Raw genomic sequence first — 20883 nt, forward strand, 5'->3', positions numbered from 1 at the left:
TGGTTGTTATAAGAAGATTATAAGAAATAAATGTGAAGAGAATCATCTAGAAGAGTGACATGTGAAATAACACACATTTTGCAAGAGAGATTTTCAAAATGTGAAGTACATGAAAGGGAGGATTAAAGTGTTTTAAATCATAGATTCTTCCTGGTAGACCCAAACTAAATGCTTTTCAGAATCAGCTAACTAGAGACCTGAGACCCAAGACCACGTTAGAGTCATTGGCATAATCTTTAAGCCATGCATATAGATTTAAGAGATAATGGTTGAGTAGTGACCACCTGGAGGGGTGGGATAGGGAGGGTGGGAGGGAGGGAGACGCAAGAGGGAAGAGATATGGGAACACATGTATATGTATAACTGATTCACTTTGTTATAAAGCAGAAACTAACTCACCATTGTAAAGCAATTATACTCTAATAAAGATGTAAAAAAAAAAAAAAAGAGATAATGGTTATTATGGAAACAGACTCTGCCCAAAACATATTCTTGAAACTCTGGTCTATCTTTCTGCGCCCATTACTTATGCTCCTAGAGCACTTAAAAAGTCAATCAGAACTGTATTGTTATAAATTATTAACAGCATGAGTGAGTTACTTATAGTATACTATAAATTCTAACCCTTTGGAAATTATTATAGCTTGCTATTTAACTTGTGGCAAATCACATGGCAAGTCAATGTCACTTTTTCTGACTGTAAGAAGTGAGAAAGAGAAAGAAAACACATTACAACTAATGACAAAAGACATATCCTAAATAAACATAGAGGTATCAAATATGTTGTGCCTATTTTAATAATTAAGAGTTTCAATAATCAAGGTACTAAATGCCAATAGGCAAAGGAAGACTCTCAAATTTACCTATCTGAAAAGGTCTGGTATCACTTATTGAATCTATTACTCCAACTTGAACTCTTTCTGGTGTTACTGTTTTTTAAAAGCACATGATAGGCCATCAGCAAGTGCTTGGTGAATGCAACTGGGTCTATGTGGTATCCATTAAACATATTTCAAAGGAAATCTCAAGAAGAGAAGATTTACTAAAAAACAAAATCCAGAACAACAAATCAAAATATTTTCCCAAGGTTTTGATTTTCCATAAGCATCTTAATTTTGAGATAGTGCAACTTCCCCAAGTTCTCTCTCATTAAGCACCATCCTTTATATGTCTTATACAGATTTATATGTGTCATTGGTTGATACACAGGACAAAAGTAATTTGCTGATGGTCTGTCAGTTCCAAGGTAAATTCTATCCCATAGACCAGAGGTCAGCAAAACTATGGCCCAATGGCCAGATCCAGCCACATCCATTTGTTTACATTAGCTTTGCTCGACAAAGGCTGAGTTGAATAATTGCCATAGAGACCACATAGCTCACAAGGCTGAAAAAAGTACTATCTAACCCTTCATAGACAGAGCTTGCTGACTCCGTGCCATGACTCTCAGAAAACTGGAGTGAAAATGAATCTTAGAGACCATCCAATCCAGTGATTCACAAGTCTAGATATACCAGAATCACCTGGAACACTTTTTAAAAGATAGACATCATGCCTGGTCACCTCGCTCCCAACGAAGAGAACGGCTTTAACTAATCTTAGAGGACCCTGAGTAATCTCTCTCTTTATAAAGTTTCCACATGCGCTGTCAGGTTGAGAACCTCTGTTCTAATCCATTCCTTCTTGGTACAAATGAAAAATTCTAAACCCAGAAAGTTAAAGTGACAGGCACAAAGCTCAACAAATTTTCCCAACTTTTCCACACTCCCGCAATCCCTTCAGGTTCTCATAAGCCTCTCCTGCTAATTCAAGACCCAAGGACATCTTAATGGTGCTTTCTTTGTCTTTCTTGGTTCCAGTAACACACTGGTTCAGAGTTCTTTATCAGCTCTGACAACTGCAGTGGTGAATGACCTAATCATTGGACATGAGCATTCAGGGACAGTGGCAGATATGTGTGATTCCTGAGAGCACCTGGAATAGTGCCTGTATACATGCCAGTCAAGACTTGAACTCTTTCATAGGTTCAGAAGAGAATGTCAGAGCTACCAGAAGCTTAAAAAATTTCTAACCAAAATAGAATTAGGCATCAGGAGCATTGAAGAAAAGGCAGGTTCCCCACTTCTCCTCCCATCAGGTTTCTTGTTGGTCATTATACAATCAGTCACTTGATCTTTACTGGAACCCAAAATAAACACGGTCAATAAAAGGACAAAGGAGAAACAGAGGGAGTTTCTATTGACAGAAAACTCTTCTCAGATTACATCAATCTTGCAAGAACTTTCTGGAAACTCATTAACTGGAATCTAACTGTGAACCGTACAGAGGCTCAGTCTTCCCTGCTCATCCCGGCGGCTTCCTTTACTCCTGTGTTATTAGGAACACACTCTATAACAGGGATGGCTTATCTGCTGCTGCAATTGGTGAATTAAGGCAGTAGATACTATTCATATGCTCAGATCTTTTAGCTGTGCTCACTAGGATGTAGACAGTCCTGAAAACAGATGAATTATCAACTGCCTCATTCAAACATTGAGACTATGAGTGTGGGCAATTCACTAGTCACCAGATGGCTTGATAACCACTAAGTCTGAAACATCACCTCATCACATTTCATCCTTTCTACCTCTTATTTATTTATTTAATTTTCACTCATTCATGGAGGCAAAAATCTAGGTATGCACAGCCTATTTAAGATATATAATGTTTAAGTAGCTAACAATAGGAGACAGAGAAGCTTTATGGTACTAAAAATGGCAGGCATCTTGTGAATCCAAATAAAATAAGTAAGTACACAGCTTTGTTAATTAAGAACACAAAAATTTTAAGATAATAGCTTTAGCAATAACAACTATAATCCATATAGTATGTGAGGAATGGAGCTAAAAAGAATTAACACTTCTCTTTTCATCCCATCTACAGAACAGTATGAGATACACAACTGAAATGAGTAGAGAGACATACATGCTATTTATGTTAAAATGAAGAGTGAATTAGAAATAATAGTTTTTAAAACACTGTGATATCAATTGAAATAATTGGAAATCCCCTAACATGGGGGTTTCTAGTGGGAATTATTAAGTTGGACTCTGATAACTCTGGGGTTATTCACAACCTATTACACTATGCTGTTCATAAGGTGACAATGTTCAGATGATTTTTTTTCCAAACTGCTATATAAAACTAGACAAACTAGTAGGTAGAAGTTTTGTTCACTTTTAATGGTCTCTTGATACTGCAAGCATATTTTGAGGAGATTCCAAACAAGAGCTTTTGCCCTAGAATGTCGAGTCTACTGGAAGACATTCTATCACTGTGTTTTATAAACACCGGGAGGTGTCAAGTTAGTAGTTGGATATATATTTAGAGGGCAGGGGAGTGGTCTAAATTAGAGATATGAATGTGCAATGCACTGAGAGATGATTTCTGAAGCATGGAGTTAGATAACAGCTAGAGAAAGTGTAGAGGAGGGCTGGAATACAGCTGATGTTTAGAGCTCTGCAAGAAGATGAGAGGCCAGCACAGAGAACTATGGAGGAACCAGAGAGGAAGCGGGAAAACGAGGTGGGAGGAGCATCACCCTATGGAGAGAAGAAAGGATCACAAGAAGGACGTGTCCATGGCATAAGTAACTGCTGAGAGGTTGAGAGAAACAAAGATGCTGGCTCTGGAAAGATGTTGGTCATGAGTGCTGGGGATGATGGAAATGAAATGAAGCAGGTTATGTAAAGAATGGGGGGGGTGAGGAAATAGAGTCAGGCACTCTTTTAAGAAATTTTGCTGAAAATTGGTCAAAGAAATGGAGTGCTAGCTGGAGATCAAGGGATGGCAGGTTTTTTTTAAAAATATATATATCTTTATTGGAGTATAATTGCTTTACAGTGTTGTGTTAGCTTCTGCTGTACAACAAACTGAATCAGCTATATGTACACCTATATCCCCATATCCCCTCCCTCTTGAGCCTCCCTCCCACCCTCCTTATCCCACCCCTCTAGATCGTCACAAAGCATCAAGCTGATCTCCTTGTGCTATGCAGCAGCTTCCCAGGATGGTAGTTTTATGCTAGGGAGAAAGGTCCCACAAAGAGGGGTTGATTGCATATCACTGGCCTTTATACAGGAGCGAAGACACAGAGAGCACTGGAGCATATGAGTAGTGGTGCAGAAGGGTGGTGGAGAAAAAGGAGGGAATTCTTCCTGGCTGCATGTTTTTTCTATATAGTATGTAGCAAGGTCATTGGCTGAGAATGCAGGGGGTGGAATTATTGGAGCATCTAAGAAGAGACAAGAAGGTGGGAAAGAACCATCTTAGGGAATAAAATAGAGAATTTATTAGGAAAATGTAATAAAAGGGTTGTTGACCAGTTCTGAGTGCCAACATCTGAGATGTGCAGTCAGTCATAAATGCAAAGATACCTGAGGTTGTGATGAGGAAGTGTTATCCTCCAAATATTACCTCTACTGTTTGAAAGCTAATGAAAGCTAGGCACCTGGGTTAAGCAATGGATGAGCAGTAGAAGAAAAGTCATATTGCCATTTTTATAACATCGTATTTCTGTTGATGGTTGACTCTTTGTTCATGCCTAAACCCAGCCAGATGCATAAATGAAATATTCTTTCCAAGTCTAAAGACATTTTTTTCTGGGTACCTTTGTACTGAAAAACTAAAAGTGTGTGTCAAACAAAACACCCTGTTTACTGCATTTTAAACTCAGGTCTAAATCCATTTCAGAACTCAATAAAGTAAAGTGAGTTTTTACTTCAGAGGTCACAAGGACCTTTAGTGTTAACATATATGTAAACATGAAATTTGAGGGCAGACCTCTCTCCCCTTCTACTTTCAACATATGCTAGGTGAAAACCAACAGATTACTGGACAACTTTAGCAGTTGCAGAGGTGGAAGCAGCAAGATGGGAATTAATAACTAGATAAAGGTCCAGGAAAGACCAGTTGTGCTGTTTGGCAGGGAAATGAAAACTAACATGATCGCTTTGATATTCAAAGAAAAGAAAACGACTTTAAAAAATATGATGAAATGCAAATATTGATACTTTTCATAGATTGTATTAGAACATAATAGTTTTTTGCAAAGATCCTTTCATGCCAGGAGGTGAAACAATGTCGGAGGCGAAACAATGTCAAAGCACAGGTCACAAAGCCCAGGATGACCATGTGAAAAACTAGAGAAATAAAAATGCCTGAAGGAAATTTTAATGGAGATTAGACATGCAAAACAGACAGACACCAAACAAAGAGAGGCTGTAGAGGCTGTTACATAAACCAAGCAAATTAATGTGACAAACAGCAAGGAATTGTGCATATACGAGGTAAAGAGATGCTTTCAGATAAAGAAAATGAAGTGAAGTGCACGAGGATTTTCATCGTAAAGTCAAAGTTGTAGAAAGTTTGAACAAAGAATTAAATAGATGCCAGCACAATATGTACTTACTACATTCCTGCTATTTTCCAACAGAAACATTTTAAAGTACATTTACAAGACTCAACCCCAAAAGCATAAGAGCTAAGTGAGCAGATGAATGGTGTCACTAAAAAGAGTTGGTCAAACTCAAAAAAAAAAAAAAAATGTTAAAGGAAAAGAAAAAAAACCCTGCCATAAATCAGGTTAAGGTTAAATTACATTTCAATGAATTACTACAATGCTTTGGTTAAATAAAATATTAAGTCACATAGACAAGAAGAGGGCATGAAAAGGTTTGGATTTCCCCTATAGAAGTATGTTTTATAATGATACTTGTTCTGACAGGAATTGATTATACAAATTTCACAGCTGAACGAATGTGTGCATTTTGAGAACACATCAACTGTCTCAGAGAATAATAAAAAGAATCTAAGCCAAAAGGGTAATAACAAGTGTTATATAGTCATTCCCAACATGGGTTTCTAGACCATCCACAAATACAGTATTGGATGTCTGATTTTGAATACAGTACTCCAGCTAGACTAATAGAAGTTGATGATGAAGCTATCCATCCAGACCAACTATACCATCGGATGAAAATTATGCTTTTTTTTTTTTTTTTTGTGGCGATACGCGGGCGTCTCACTGTTGTGGCCTCTCCCGTTGCGGAGCACAGGCTCCGGACGCGCAGGCTCAGTGGACATGGCTCACGGGCCCAGCCGCTCTGCGGCATGTGGGATCTTCCCGGACCGGGGCATGAACCCGTGTCCCCTGCATCGGCAGGTGGACTCTCAACCACTGCACCACCAGGGAAGCCCATGCATTTGTTTTTTAAATAAAAGGGGAAATATGCCTTGATTCCATTTATCTCTCACTCTTGCTGCCATGGGATTTGTGCCCTGGACACAGTGTTACCTCACATACATTACCGCAGGCTCTGCACTCCAAGGAACCAAAACAAGAGGAATCACAAAACCAAAATATGGTCTTTGTACACACTAATAAATTACATAAATATGTGGCAATATTGACCAAGCAAAAAGAGAAGGCAACGATAAACACTTGAGAATGAGGAGCTACCACCAAAGAAAAAAAAAAAGACTGTGGAAATTTTAAAAATATGAAAAAATATTATGAAAAATGTAATGCTGATAAATTTGAAAACCCAAGATAGGGGAGGATTTCTTAAAAAGATACCAAAAGCACAAAACATAAAGGAAAATATTGAAAAATTTAATTTCATTAAACTTAAAAGTTTCATCAAAAGATACTATAAGCTAAGCCACTGACTGAAGGACCATGTTTGAAATGTAAAGAAGTGATAACTGATTCAGAATTCATAAACTCCAACAAATGAATTAAGAAAGAAACCAATCTACTTGAAAAATGAGCAATCGAAATGCACAAGCAATTAACAGAGAAGGAATCTCAAATGGCCAATAAGTATGTATTAAGCTGCCCTATCTCCCTAGAATTCACTTCATACCCATCAGATTTCCAAAATTAAAAAGTCTGACAAGAATGGCTATCGTCAGAAAGTCTACAAATAATAAATGCTGGAGAGGTTGTGGAGAAAAGAGAACCCTCTTACACTACTGGTGGGAATGTAAATTTGTGCAGCCACTATGGAAAACAGTATGGGGAGGTTCCTTAAAAAAAATTAAAATAGAGCTACCATTTGATCCAGCAATCCCATTCCTGGGCATATGTCTGGAAAAGTTAAAAGCTAATTCGAAAAGATACACGTACCCCAATGTTCACAGCAGCACTGTTTACAATAGCCAAGACATGGAAGCAACCTAAGTGTCCATCGACAGATGAATGGATAAAGAAGATGCGGTACATATATACAATGGAATACTACTCAGCCATAAAAAAGAATGAAATAATGCCATTTGCAGCAACATGGATGGACCTAGAGATTATCATACTAATGAAGTCAGACAGAGAAATACTGATGCTATATATTATCACTTATATGTGGAATCTAAAAAGTAATACAAATGAATCTATATACAAAACAGAAACAGATTCACAGACATAGAAAACAAACTTATGGTTACCAAAGGGGAAAGGGAGGAGCGGAGGGATAAATTAGGAGTATAGGGTTAGCAGATACAAACTACTATATATAAAATAGATAAGCAACAAGGATTTACTATATCCACAGGGAACTATATTCAATATCTTGTAATAACCTATAATGGAAAATCATCTGAAATATATATATAACTGAATCACTTCACTGTACACCTGAAACTAACACAGTATTGTAAATCAACTATACTTCAATTAAACCAAAGTCTGACAATATCAAGTGTTGCAGGTCATAGCTATGGACCTCTGAGAATTCTTATACTCTCTTGATGGGAGGTTAAACTGGTACAACAGATCTTAGAACAATTTGGCACCATCTTGTAAAGTTGAACGTGGGTGACTTCTATGGCCTAGCAATACCACTCCTGGATGGCTATCCTAGAAAAATCCTGGGCAAGGAGACTGCAAGAATGTTCACCGTAGCACCAGATCTTGATTGTGGCTATTTATGTGGAGGAAAGAAGAGTTATGGGTTTAATGAGAGATAGATAGTGACCTTCGATTTATCCGCAGTGTTTTATATCTTAAACTGGGTCTGGGTATATAGTCATCCCTTATGTTATTACCTATACTTTTTGGTTCATCTGAATTTTTTTTCATAGAAGATAAAAAGAATAATACTTACCAAGCTATCCACATCTATGCTAGAGTTTACGGCCCACTGTAGTGTACCCATGATATTCATGGCTAAAGTTAGAATAATCCCAGCTGTTCCTTCTCCTTCACCTATAGGTGGAAAAAAGATATAAACAAACTTTATGCTATTTCTCTCTTCTGTGAGCCACTTTATGTATTCCTAGAAGAGGGCACATATTAAAGTTACATTTTGATTCTGTGCCAGTTTTAACCATTTTTCATCTCAGATCCCCACAGCATGTATCCCTAGTAATAATATGCCCTGTATATAATAAGTATTCAACCAACATTTTAAATCAAAGAGTGATTGACTATTAGGAAAGAGTTACCTTTTTTTTTTTTTTTTTTTGCGGTACACGGGCCTCTCACTGTTGTGGCCTCTCCCGTTGCGGAGCACAGGCTCCGGACGCGCAGGCCCAGCGGCCATGGCGCACTGGCCCAGCCGCTCCACAGCATGTGGGATCTTCCCGGACCGGGGCACGAACCCGTGTCCCCTGCATCGGCAGGTGGACTCTCAACCACTGCACCACCAGGGAAGCCCAAGTTGCCCTTTTTTAAATGCTTCAGATATTGAAGGGGATGTTGGTGTTGGGTAAATATCACTTTTATCCCTTCTACTATTACTCTGTAAGTAATAATACCTTCAAAGACTTCAAATAATGGACAATGGAAAAAAAGTACTGTGTCTGAATAAGCTCCTCTACAAAGAAGTCAAAAGTAGGAGAGATATGTGTGTGAACAGCATCCAGAAGATGTTTAGATGTGCTTCATGCCTTTGCGAGGAGGACTTTCTCTGCCAATCAGATGCTGCTGGGAAGAAAGAACTTCGAGTTTCATGGGGAAGTCAGAACTCATGGGTCTGCCATTTGGAAAAAGAGAAGACTGCTCTTTATGTTAGAAAAAAAATTGACTCGTTCACCCAGGAAGAACAATACTTAAATGTCTAATTAAATAGTTTTTAAGGGCTACAGGGGACCACTAATTAAAATTCATAAATACTCTCTATTCATAGCCCTACAATTTTTCTAATAGGAATGTTCTTAAATTATTATAAATTTAGGTTATCAAGTCTCAATTGAGAGTCAGTCTTCGCATCTGTAATGCATGATAAAACTGTCATAGGGTTCTAAAATTGGGAGAAATAATTCATCCCATTATTATGAATTGAAACTTTGCTTCTACAATTCCTCTAACAGAAAACAAACCATAGATAGCAGGTATGTGCTTTTCATACTAAATCATTTATTCTAAATAGGTAAGATTTATCCAGGGCCCCAATATATTACTCATTCTGAAGATTAAGATGAGAGTAAGATAAAATTTTAAAAATAATAACAATAATAAGTAATATGAGATTTTCAGGTGCTTACTATGGACCAGGCACTATACTAAGTGTTTTATACAAATTATCACGTTTAATATTCACCACAAACTTACGGGATAGGTACTATCATTATGTTTATTTATACATGAGGAAAATGAGGGCTTTAGAGAAGTTAGTTAAAGTGTACAAGTTACCACAGCTGAAGACCAGCAGAGGCAGGGTTGTTATTAGCTGTGTGGCTAACATTCACTCTGGCTCGGCATCTGATTTAATGGATAGGTCCTGAACTATACTGATTGCTAAATGCTTTGACTATCATGCCTGGTAAATCGGGACTCAGTCAGATCCTTAACCATTATGTTATAGCACATGATATATTGGTTTGAATTCACTGTTAACAAATCCTTGTTCACTCAGCCCTCTTGGATCCCATTTCAAATAACTTAATCAAAGGCAAAATTTTTAAAAAATTCTGAACTGCAAAAGAGATTTTATTTTGTTTTAAAGTTGCCCCAAATTACTGTACTGCTAAGGATTTAGTTCATTTGCCTGACCCTTTATATTCCTTTCATAGAGTAATTTCCCATCGCCCTAGGCTGAGAGAACAGTGAAGGCGGGGAATCCACTACCCTCACGGCACCTGTGTGGATGGCAGGTGGACCCTTCAGCCAAAATGACCCTGTTTTCGGTTCTTGCCCATACTTGGTAACTGGACAGAGGAAGTCAGCTGTTCATTCAAAGGGCCTGAATGGAGAGGCCATATAAGGTCACTGTAGCACAGCTCTGGGACATTAGGGAAGCCAGTCTTCAGAGAAAGAGAAATGAATGAAGTAGCCAGAGGAAGGAGTGGGCACAGCCGGCATCCAGTGCCCAGAGACAGGAAGCTCTGAGTCCGACTCTGCACGCCTGTCCCATTTTCCCTGGAGGCTCCGTGTGCCTCCCACCCTGTGCTCCACGAGGTCCTCCTATAATTCTCCAACACGCACTTCATTTTGTTTGATCCGGATTCTATTCTTAGAAACGAACGACCCCTCAGATTTGGCAGTCACTCTGAATCTCTGTCCACAGTCACATATATAAGATATTTCAACTTTTCTTATAGCTCAGTAATTCACCTTTTTTAATTAGAAGAGCTCACTTGTCTATATAGGTTTTCATTTTACTTACGATGAAATAGTTTACGTTTGTCACCCAAAGATCCTAAAACTCAGAACATCTGTATTTGAAAAACATGGCACTTTCACCTAAGTTCTTTCACTTCTGTGGCAGTTTTTCACCATGCAAAGTTCACATTAGGATGACAAATTGCACCAACAGGTGGTTAAAAGAACAAAATTTACCAGGGATGGAGGTTTTGTGTGTATCTGTATATAAATTTGGATGTTTCTTTTCCCCTATTCAGAGAGTTCTTTAATAAAGAGACCTGTTACTTTTGAAGCCAAGATCCTTTATCAAAATGAGAGTATTAGATGTTTTTTCTCTTTGAATCACAGATTTGTTATCTGACACTCCTTGTATCTCAGTTTTTCAACTGCATACATCTCTAATTCAAAGAAATCATTCATTCAACAATAAACAAATTTTTTGATCAATTAACTCTCAAAAAATTGATTTAAAGATACCTAAAATTTTTAACCTATAAGAATGTAGCATTTTATTGGTTGGCAAAGCTTTAAATTAAATGCTTAGCTAAATAGTTAAGGAGCTCACAGTACCTGTTGTTAAAATGGAAATGAAGGTAACAGCAATGAAGAAGAGGACAAAAATCAATTCTATTCTCATTTGGAACCAGCGCAGTGTTGATAGATACAAGAACCAGTTGGCAGTATGTAAATTCAGAGCTTTGTGGAACAAAGTTTCAAAGTAAGGCTGCCGTCCAAAGGCACGAAGTGTCCATAGTCCTTTTAAGCTCGTAACAAGATGAGTGAAAATTGGACTTCTGCCTGTGAAATATTCCCATAGAAAATAATGCAAGTCATGTAAACACATAATGCAAATTCTTACTTTAAAAAGAGTGGCTTAAAGAATAACCAAACAACAAACGTCATTGGTTAAAAAGGCTTTTCATTCTGGTGCTGTACTTTGAATAGATGCAATCTGTTATTTTTTTAATGAGTTACCCTCTTTTTTACTTGGTTACCATGGATGGGAACTTATTATAAAATCACTGCCATTATTTATTCATATTCCTTGGCTACCACTGGGCATTGTTTATCTGACTAATCCTAAATTAATCAGAGAAAATGTTTTTCTTTTGAGACAATTTATTCAAGGCCTCAATTAAGAAAGTTTATGTGACTTAATTTAGCAAATAACCTTCAATGCAGAAACACACTGGAAATATATCCCCTGAAAATGCACCCAAACAAAGGCTGTTACTGAACAATGTGCTTCTCAAAGAGCTCAAGCAGTGTTTGGGGGCACACAAAAAGGCAGACCCCCAGGAGAGAAAGGAAAGGTGTCTGAAAACAAGCCAGAGGGAAGAATTTTGTCCAGTACCATTTGGGAACACACACAAACATTTAGTGATAGTAGCACTATCTTTTCAAATTTTAGTTTATATGATTATGAATGGATATCATATACATCAAGCCTCCTAAGACTCTATATACTTGTTTTAAAATCAAAATGAAGTCACATGGTCATTAATTAATAAAAACCATCTATGTGTTCTTTATAATTTACTGTTTCCTTTTCCTACTTATACTATTTTTTTGGGGGGGGATAGTTTGTGGTTTAACATTATATTTTAAATCTGAAAGAAGACAAAGGTCAAATTCTCAATAATAATACTTAAGATCTAATGAATAACAAAAGTATGAGACCCAAGAGAGTTATATATGATGAGAATGTACAGACACGGCCTGGATCACAGTTGAAATAGATGTTTTTAAAAGTCATTGTCATATAATGCAAGGGTTTAAAAATAGGAAAAAAAATTTTGGAAAGGTACATAAATCACAGATAAATATCCACGAATAGCTCTTGTGATATTTTCCCAGGTGAGCGTTGCACAGGCTGCATCATACCTTCAGATTCCAGCTGTTTGAGTTGCTGTGAGGTGCAGAGGAAGTAGCCTCTCAATAGAATAAAAGCCGCTATCACTGGCACTGTAGCTAGGAAGATGTAGGGTTGTAAAACTGAGACTACCACCATAGCCCCAATCACAATTAATAACAACTGTGGGATCAAAGAAAATACACTGGTAAGTAAATAGTTCCGTGTTGCAAAGTGGACAAGGTATGTTAGCAACATCTTTCTAAATAGGGTCTTCACACTCTGTTCCATTCTTAATACGGGGCAGGTACCTTCATACTGGGAAGGCAGCCACCTCAAAGTACGTTTTTCATAAGTTCTATCAAAATTCCAAAAATTGTTTAGGTTGCTCATAATAATATTTTGAAGTTTAGAAAACACGGTATTCTTGCATCTTAGTATATACTCACTTCCTATACACTTTAAAGTGCTGTATGACAAATAAATTTTAAATGAACATAATTTTTTTCTAGCCTGGGCTTCTTTTAAAACAAACTTTATATTTTAAAATAATTTTAGTATGAATATGAAATTTTAGGATTTATTTTGTTCAGACAATTTCTGAAAATTGGGCATTCATCTTGGAGCCTTTTGAGTCAGAAAAATCTGGTAGGCTTGGTCATCTAGGCAAGCTACTTAATTTCTCCAAACCTAGTTGATTAACATTTAAGATTAAAAAAAAAAGTATACTTAATAAATTTCACTCCCCTTCCTGTTTTTGTTACTGTTCCTTAAAACAATCGAAGATGACCTAGAGGCTCAAAAAAAAAGAAAAAAGAAGATTTTGGGGGTATGGCTGATTTAATTTGAAATTAGACCACTTTTCTCTCATATATTATCAAATGAATTTTGTGTTTCAGTCAAGCCCATTCATTAGAGACATATCTTCACATTATCCACCCTCAAAACTGGATCCTTGTGGGCAGTCTCAGAAACAAGTTAACCATATTGGTGTTCTTCAGATCAAGTTCAATGCTTAAATTCTATATTTCCAAAGGACACTAAATCCATACATATTAAAAAAAAATCTGCTAACATTTGATCCACAATACCCCATGTGAATAAAGCATAAATAAAGTAACTGTCACAACAAGGGTTGAAAAATAAACCTATCATAACATCTATCTGATAATCACTGAGCCAGTTGTCTACCAACCGCCATGGGTGACATATGTACTTTGTACAACCAATGTACTTTGTACAACACATGTACAACCGATACAGAAATACAGAACATTTTGGTAGATGAAAACATGAATAAGCATGTAACTAAGATCTGCATAAATCTTCTTTGAATGGGTTGTTATGTTCATCTAAAGCTTCGGATGATCATATCTCAATGATACTTTTCTAGGGAAAATGCCTCTAAGGTGTCCATCATCAAATTCTACAATAAGCCCTTCACTCATTTTCATTCAACAAATACTCAGATAAATACAGTGCCAAACACTGGACTAAGTACATATGATGACTCAATAATCTAAAGAAAGTCTTCTCTATTCTGTTCTTGCCCTACAAGTTCCACCAGTACAATGAGAAAGCCTCAAACGCCCCAGTTACTACATGACAAGACTTCATCAATGGCGAAGGACTCAGTTTTTTAACTGAGGGTATTTATTTCTCAGAAATAGGATCTTTTGAAAAAAAGAGAAAAATTAACTTCCAAGCATTATTTACTAGGAAATACAATTTAATTTAAATGGGCCACCATATTAAATACCAGTATGTCTGAAACACAAATGCTATTGCATTGGCAACATGGAAACGTTCAGCTATTCCATTAGAATCAGGGTTTTTTTTTTGTTTGCTGTTGACAGTTGTGAACGGCACTGTGTTCACTTGTCTTGTGCTATTTTTACCATGTAATTCCAATCTGGAGCTGTTGGATTATAACAATGGGTGGGGAAAGTGATCATTATTTTTTTCTTTGTTTGTTTTTTCTTTTTTTTTAACATTTTATTGGAGTATAATTGCTTTACAATGGTGTGTTAGTTTCTGCTTTATAACAAAGTGAATCAGTTATACATATACATATGTCCCCATATCTCTTCCCTCTTGCGTCTCTCTCCCTCCCACCCTCCCTATCCCACCCCTCCAGGTGGTCACAAATTACCAAGCCGATCTCCCTGTGCTATGCGGCTGCTTCCCACTAGCTATCTGTTTTAGGTTTGGTAGTGTATATATGTCCGTGCCACTCTCTCACTTTGTCCCAGCTTACCCTTCCCCCTCCCCGTATCCTCAAATCCATTCTCTAGTAGGTCTGTGTCTTTATTCCTGTCTTGCCCCTAGGTTCTTCATGACCATTTTTTTTTTTTTTTAGATTCCATATATATGTGTTAGCATACGGTATTTGTTTCTCTCTTTCTGACTTAATTATTGCTGATATGGTGGAGATTCTTAGGAATGACAATAACTATTTTACAATAGAACAGGAAGAATTGTGCAGCCAACCCAACCAAGATATCACATAGGGTTTGAGAAGAATGGAGAAGGTGGGTAAACCTGGAAATGGTGAAATATTCACAAGGTAGATTTCCAGAGATTAAAATTATCCAGAATAAAGCCCAAACTAAGAAGTGGACAGTAAATCTAAGCTTTGAGGAAAATAACTCTATTTGCTTTATAAGAAGCCATCCTTAGGCATTGAGGTCAGAAGCTAATAATTTAGCACTTGTGCAAAACTAAAGGTAGTGGTTTAATATGTTTGATATTCTAATTATACAAAGAAACTTTAAATTCTGTCCTAGTTTTTAATTCACAGTGAATAAGAAACAAGTCATTTCAGACCAGGAATATTAGTGAGAGGACAACAAAATAAATAAATAGAGGGACTTCAATACAAGATGGAAATGTGAGTACAGATTCTAATTCCCATTCATCCTTACCCAAATCCTAAAATTCTAGGGGAAAACAAATCAACAGACTATAAAACCTGCAAGGCACCAGATGATAAGAATGAAGGATCACTTTGAAATCATTTAGAAGGTTAATTAATAAATTGATTGATCAATAAATAGATAATAAATACCTATTTAAAACCAGGCAATGAACACCAGATCTGGAATTTCATTCATAATTGACAGTTAGTCCTTGAGAATTTTTAAGCCAGGCATTAATGGGATTAATAGAATGAATAAGGGAAGAAAAAAGATGTAAAAGACACAGTAGAGATCAAAGTGGTGGGACTCACTGTGTATTCATATATTAGGGTAAGACAGAAAGAATCAAACAAATCTAAAGGTTTTGAGGCTGATAAGAGAAGATTTGCATATTTTAAAACACGGAGGCTTCTGTTTTGTGAAAAAAATCAGTCACTGACGCATAGAGATAAGTAGGACGCCAGGATAGTTCGTTTTCTGTGTGGCTTCAAGTTCAAATTTGTCATGTATGGTCCACTTCCAGTATGCCCATCGGCAGCATACGACTTTAATACTGAAAGTGACCATCATCAGACTTATCTTCCTCACTTGAGAAACCTGAGACTCTTAGAGGTTAAGTATCTTGCTCAAGGTAAAATAAACAATGGTATCTGCAGAATAGAATCTGGATCTTTCATTTTCACTATACAATGTTCCAATCCAGAAAGTAAATTGCCCAGAATATTATCAAATGTTAAGAACTAGCGTTAATAGAAATAACATTTTTTTTAAAAAAGGAAATTTACAGGTGTGCCTCATTCTGTGAAAAAAATCTGTTTCTGAAATGTGACTAAAAAGAAATTTAACTAATCTGAACATAAGTATAACCAAAGGGGTTCACAATTTAAAGGACCCCTCTGATGCATTTTTTAATGAATCAAAATTAATCAGATTTTTACTGTATTTGATTGTCATGTACCATGCTTCCTTAATGTGAGACCTCCTTGTAAATAAAATAGGGAAATCAAAATAAAAAAGCCCTGCCCAATCACTTATGAAACAACTAGTGAGCTGCAACAACATTAAAAGTTGAGCAGAAACTACTGAAATTGCCGTAAGAGGAAGGATGAGAACCATCACATGTGTCAAGACGTGTTAATTCATAAAATAAATGTTCAAAACTGCACTCTCCCAAAGGACTTCTGAAGTAAGCCTTATTCAGAAAATACTCAGCAGACTACAAAAGTTTTTTTTTTTTAATTATCAAGGGCTAACATTCGTGAATTCTTTTGCAATCATGTCAAGATGTCCATGTTCCAGTTTGTACCTGATTTAATAATATTACAGTTGAGACCAGTCATTTACAATCCTAGAACAAGGAAGAAATGTCCGGAAATTAAAGAAAGACATGGGAAACATTCCTTCACATGCATAAACTCACAGCAGCGGTTAAAGAATTCCAGCAGCGGCTGCTAAGTTATATCCCTAAACAGAGTAACTGAAGGAAACTCAAGATACTAAAGTTCACCTGGAACAGTTAATGTGCTTGACTGTGCCAATCATTCCAGATGAGGTAAACTGACAATCTGGTTTTTGTGCACCTGCCAATGTCAGTTGTGTATACACACAAATGTGATAGCCCGTATGTTATTCTATTTCACAGGTTCTCAGTGGCGGAGGTGGCAAACAACTCATCCTAAGATGGGCAGCATCCTGTTCCAAGTGTCTCTCCAAGGAGGTCATTGCGACTGCGTCATTTACTCTCTGAGGCTCAACCTAAGCCAGACAGTAAGCTGTTTTCAAACCTCGTTCAACAGCCAAGGTTATTAACTCAGAACACTCAAGTTCTGTCACTTATGAAGTCTTAATGCGGTATCCCCTAGGTCAACTTCATCTCCAACCCCTTCTTCCCTTCTCCACTTTCACCAGCAATCACCCCACCCCCAGGACACATGCTCAGAGTTAGGCTGCCCTGCAGGTGTCTTCAGATCTGTCACCCAGGGATAGTCCTGACTAGTCCTGAATTTTTCCTTCCTCTCTCACCTGCTTGAAAACTTACCTGTACTTCTGTCCCTGCATTATGGCCCTTACTGTGAGATTGCTAACTAGCTAATCTTTGCCAAAGTGTTCATGGATGAGACTGGTTGAAACTGTAGTCCACCAGGAAACTGACTGATCTACATTTTAACACGGGCCCTCTGGAGGTAGGTGACTTCTCTTAAATCATGATGCCAATGTCAAAAATGTCACACTTCATGGGCAGTGATTTGGGGGAAAGCGGTCTGCTATATATCTTAAATCACTCCCAAGTAGACAGCTATTATATCTAAAAGAGGAATTGCCTTAGGTTTTGGTCAGGTAAACAGTTCTGACTTACTACTGAATTTACTAAATTTATGACTATTTCGAAGATTTTTTTTTAATATTGAAAAGATTTATAAATATACAGGCTTCAACTCTTAATCAGATGAAAAGTAAGCAAGAACTAATTTACTACATTTTCTAATTAGTTTTAAAAAGTGCAACAAAGCAAAGTCACTTAATATTACTTATTTTTACAAACCTGAATGAAGTCAAATATGGTAAGAGGCAGAAGATCATCCAAAACTGCTATATCTTTGGAGAATCTATTAAGAATCCCACCTATAATGTGAAGAAAAATTCTTCAGAAACTAATAATCTTAAAAATACATATCAATATCTGATGAATTTGATAACTTTGGATCACAGCAGAAGCCTTCAGAACTCAAATACAAATGAGTACATAATCATATATATATATATATATATATAATGACGTACACAATGTTAGTACAAGGATTCTAAGTTGTACAAAGATTCTAAATAACTCTGTGTTCAACTTATTGTCTCCTACTTTTAAACTTTTATAAAATACAGATTGCTATAAGATTCAGGCAAAAACCAAGGTCTTTAATAGAGCCCTATCACAAATTATGTCAGGAATAGGCACCCACCCTACTACTACAGTCTCTCATTTACAAGCCTGAGTTTAGTAATAATTTTCTGGATATGCTCTCATCATTCCCTTATATCTGTATTTTGTAATATAGAGCCTCCGTATCCTTCAACTTCCACACCTTTCTAAAACATACCTCAGCAGAACCCGTGGCTGCTCTCAATCCCTTCCTGCCCACCATGTGGACCTCCTTTGCCATGTCCTCCTTTTCTACCCTCTCCACTGGCAATCTAAGCTTCCGTCTGTCTTCTAAATTAACAGACTCACATTTGTAAGTCTGATCACTTTTTCCTTCAGGGAAGAAAAGTTACACATGGAGTGCTAGGTGGCAGGCACAATGCTAGGCACTGAGATAACAGAGGTGAATAAGCCTTGCTCCTTGCCCTTGAGGAATACGTTGTCTAGGGGTGAGTTAAACCTATAATTATAACATATTACTGTACAAACAAAGTGATATTGAATCTTATCATTTACTCCCCCCCCATTTACTGCAGGATAAAGTCTAAAATTCTTAGTTTAATATTTAATACCTTCCATGATTTGGCCTTAAACTACCCTAGGTACAAGCTTCCTCTTCTCAAACATTGTTTCAAACTGGCTTATTGTTTAAATACACCTTATACTCTCCTACCTCCTTGCCTTTTCCATGTAGCTCCTCTGCCTGAAAACCCTTTCCTCTCATGTCTACATGTTAAAATCTATGTCTCCTTCCTGGCCCAACTCAAATGCCTCTCCTGCAAGGAAGCATCAATTTTTGCACCAGCTCAAATTAATCCCTTCTTCCTCTGGACATACTTAATACCTTTAATACATCTTTACAGCACTTCTGTGTTGTAATAATTATATCCATGTTGTACAGTCGCTTGTATACATGTCATCTCTTTTTTCTAGACTGTAAATTTCTAGAGGTCATTGGACCATGCCACATTTATTTTGTATCACTCTGAGCCCTCGGCAAAAAGCCTTATGTAGGAAGAATTCAATTATTTTTTTATTTGTCACTATCTCCTTGCCCTTACTAATGATATTTTATTTAGCATATTTAATTAAACATATTTGTATATCTTTTCATAAATGAATCAAAAATTGAAAAAAAGTAGCGTATGGTATTTATTCTGTGTAGAAAATGAAAGTTGCTTTGGTAAAAAATAATATATATACATACATCATTCTAGTGCTTAGTATATTTCAAATGGGAAACAATAGAAAGGGAACAACAGTGGGGAACCGGCATTTATTTCATGTTGGCTATGTAACAGGCTAGTAGATGATGACTTTTTTTCATTCTCACAATGACCCTCTGAGATAATTATTCCTTTCCTCATTTTACAGATGTGGATGCAAAGTCTCAGAAGAGTAACTTGCCCATGATCATCACTCTTATGAGGACAAGCCAGACCTCAAATAATTCCCATGCTCCTTTCATTATATCTCATTGCCCATTTCTCACTGCTAGAATCCTGGGCAAATCCCCTACCTTCTCTGGATCTCAGTTTTCCCATTTAAAAAAATGAAATCATTGGATCAAGGTAATTGGGCATTCTCTTTTAGGTCTAAAATTTCTTAGCTCTAAAACAGAAGTGTGGTGATGAGTATATCCAAATGAGGCAAGGCTTTAGTGATACACAAGGGCTTAAAAGAATAAATGTAAGGAAAATCTTCTTGAATACGAACACTGAAATGTTTTACCCAGAAAAAAATGATGGATAATTCTTATCTTGAGATTTTTAGATACATATCACTCTAAAAATCTCAGTCTTGGAATTTATTCTTTCCTTTATAATCAAGTGTTCCTGTGTCTACCCCCTCTCCCTTGACTGGATTCTTCCAGGGCAAGAACTGTGCCTTATTCATCTTTTCATACCAGTCCCTGGCTTAGTGCCATAGAAAGTAAGTGTTCAACAGATTTCTGTAAGAATAAAACTTGGGAGATTCCTTATTAACCTCAGATTCTTTAAATGTGAATTTGTCTAAAGGGGGATCAATAAAATTGATTACTTTCAAAGTACCTTATTGTCCTTAGTTTTTAAAATCTTTGGTCCCTCTATTTCATTACTCTTACTTTCTGTGGCCTTAATTATTTTTGTTGAGATATAATTGACAAAAAATTGTAAGATATTTAAAGTATACAATGTGATGATTTAATATATGTATACGTTGGGAAAGGATTCCTCTCACTGAGTTCGTTAACACATTCATCCCCTTTCATAGTTACCTTTGTGCGTGTGTGAGAGAACATTTCAGTTTTATTCTCTTAGCAAATTTCAATAATACAGGGCAGTGTTATTAATTATAGTCACCACATTATACATTAGATCTTCAGACCTTACTCATCTTATAACTGACAGCTTGTACTCTTTTACTAACCTCTATGATAGTGTCAAAAATACTTTAAAAATACATTTGGGATCCACCCAACCCATTTAAAACAACCTTGAATGAATTTATGGGATCATCTTTGAACAGTTACATGAAACTAGATTACTCTACCTCATCAAAACACTTTATTAGTAAAAGAATCTTAGAATTTTTTTGA

At 36.6% G+C, this 20883-nt stretch overlaps 1 protein-coding gene across 1 annotated transcript in view; it reads right to left on the reverse strand.

The window, feature by feature from the left end:
* The window catches only part of CFTR (CF transmembrane conductance regulator), a 197576-nt gene that overhangs the window by 45454 nt on the left and 131239 nt on the right, over positions 1 to 20883 (reverse strand). Inside the window, exons 21-24 of the mRNA XM_060304940.1 lie at positions 17934 to 18013; positions 12506 to 12656; positions 11192 to 11419; positions 8142 to 8242 (exon numbers count right to left, since the gene is read on the reverse strand). Of these exons, the coding sequence (XP_060160923.1) occupies positions 8142 to 8242; positions 11192 to 11419; positions 12506 to 12656; positions 17934 to 18013 (560 nt within the window). The remainder of the gene's footprint in view (positions 1 to 8141; positions 8243 to 11191; positions 11420 to 12505; positions 12657 to 17933; positions 18014 to 20883) is intronic.

Source organism: Globicephala melas, chromosome 9, assembly GCF_963455315.2.
Source record: "Globicephala melas chromosome 9, mGloMel1.2, whole genome shotgun sequence".
Taxonomy (NCBI): Eukaryota; Metazoa; Chordata; class Mammalia; order Artiodactyla; family Delphinidae; genus Globicephala; species Globicephala melas.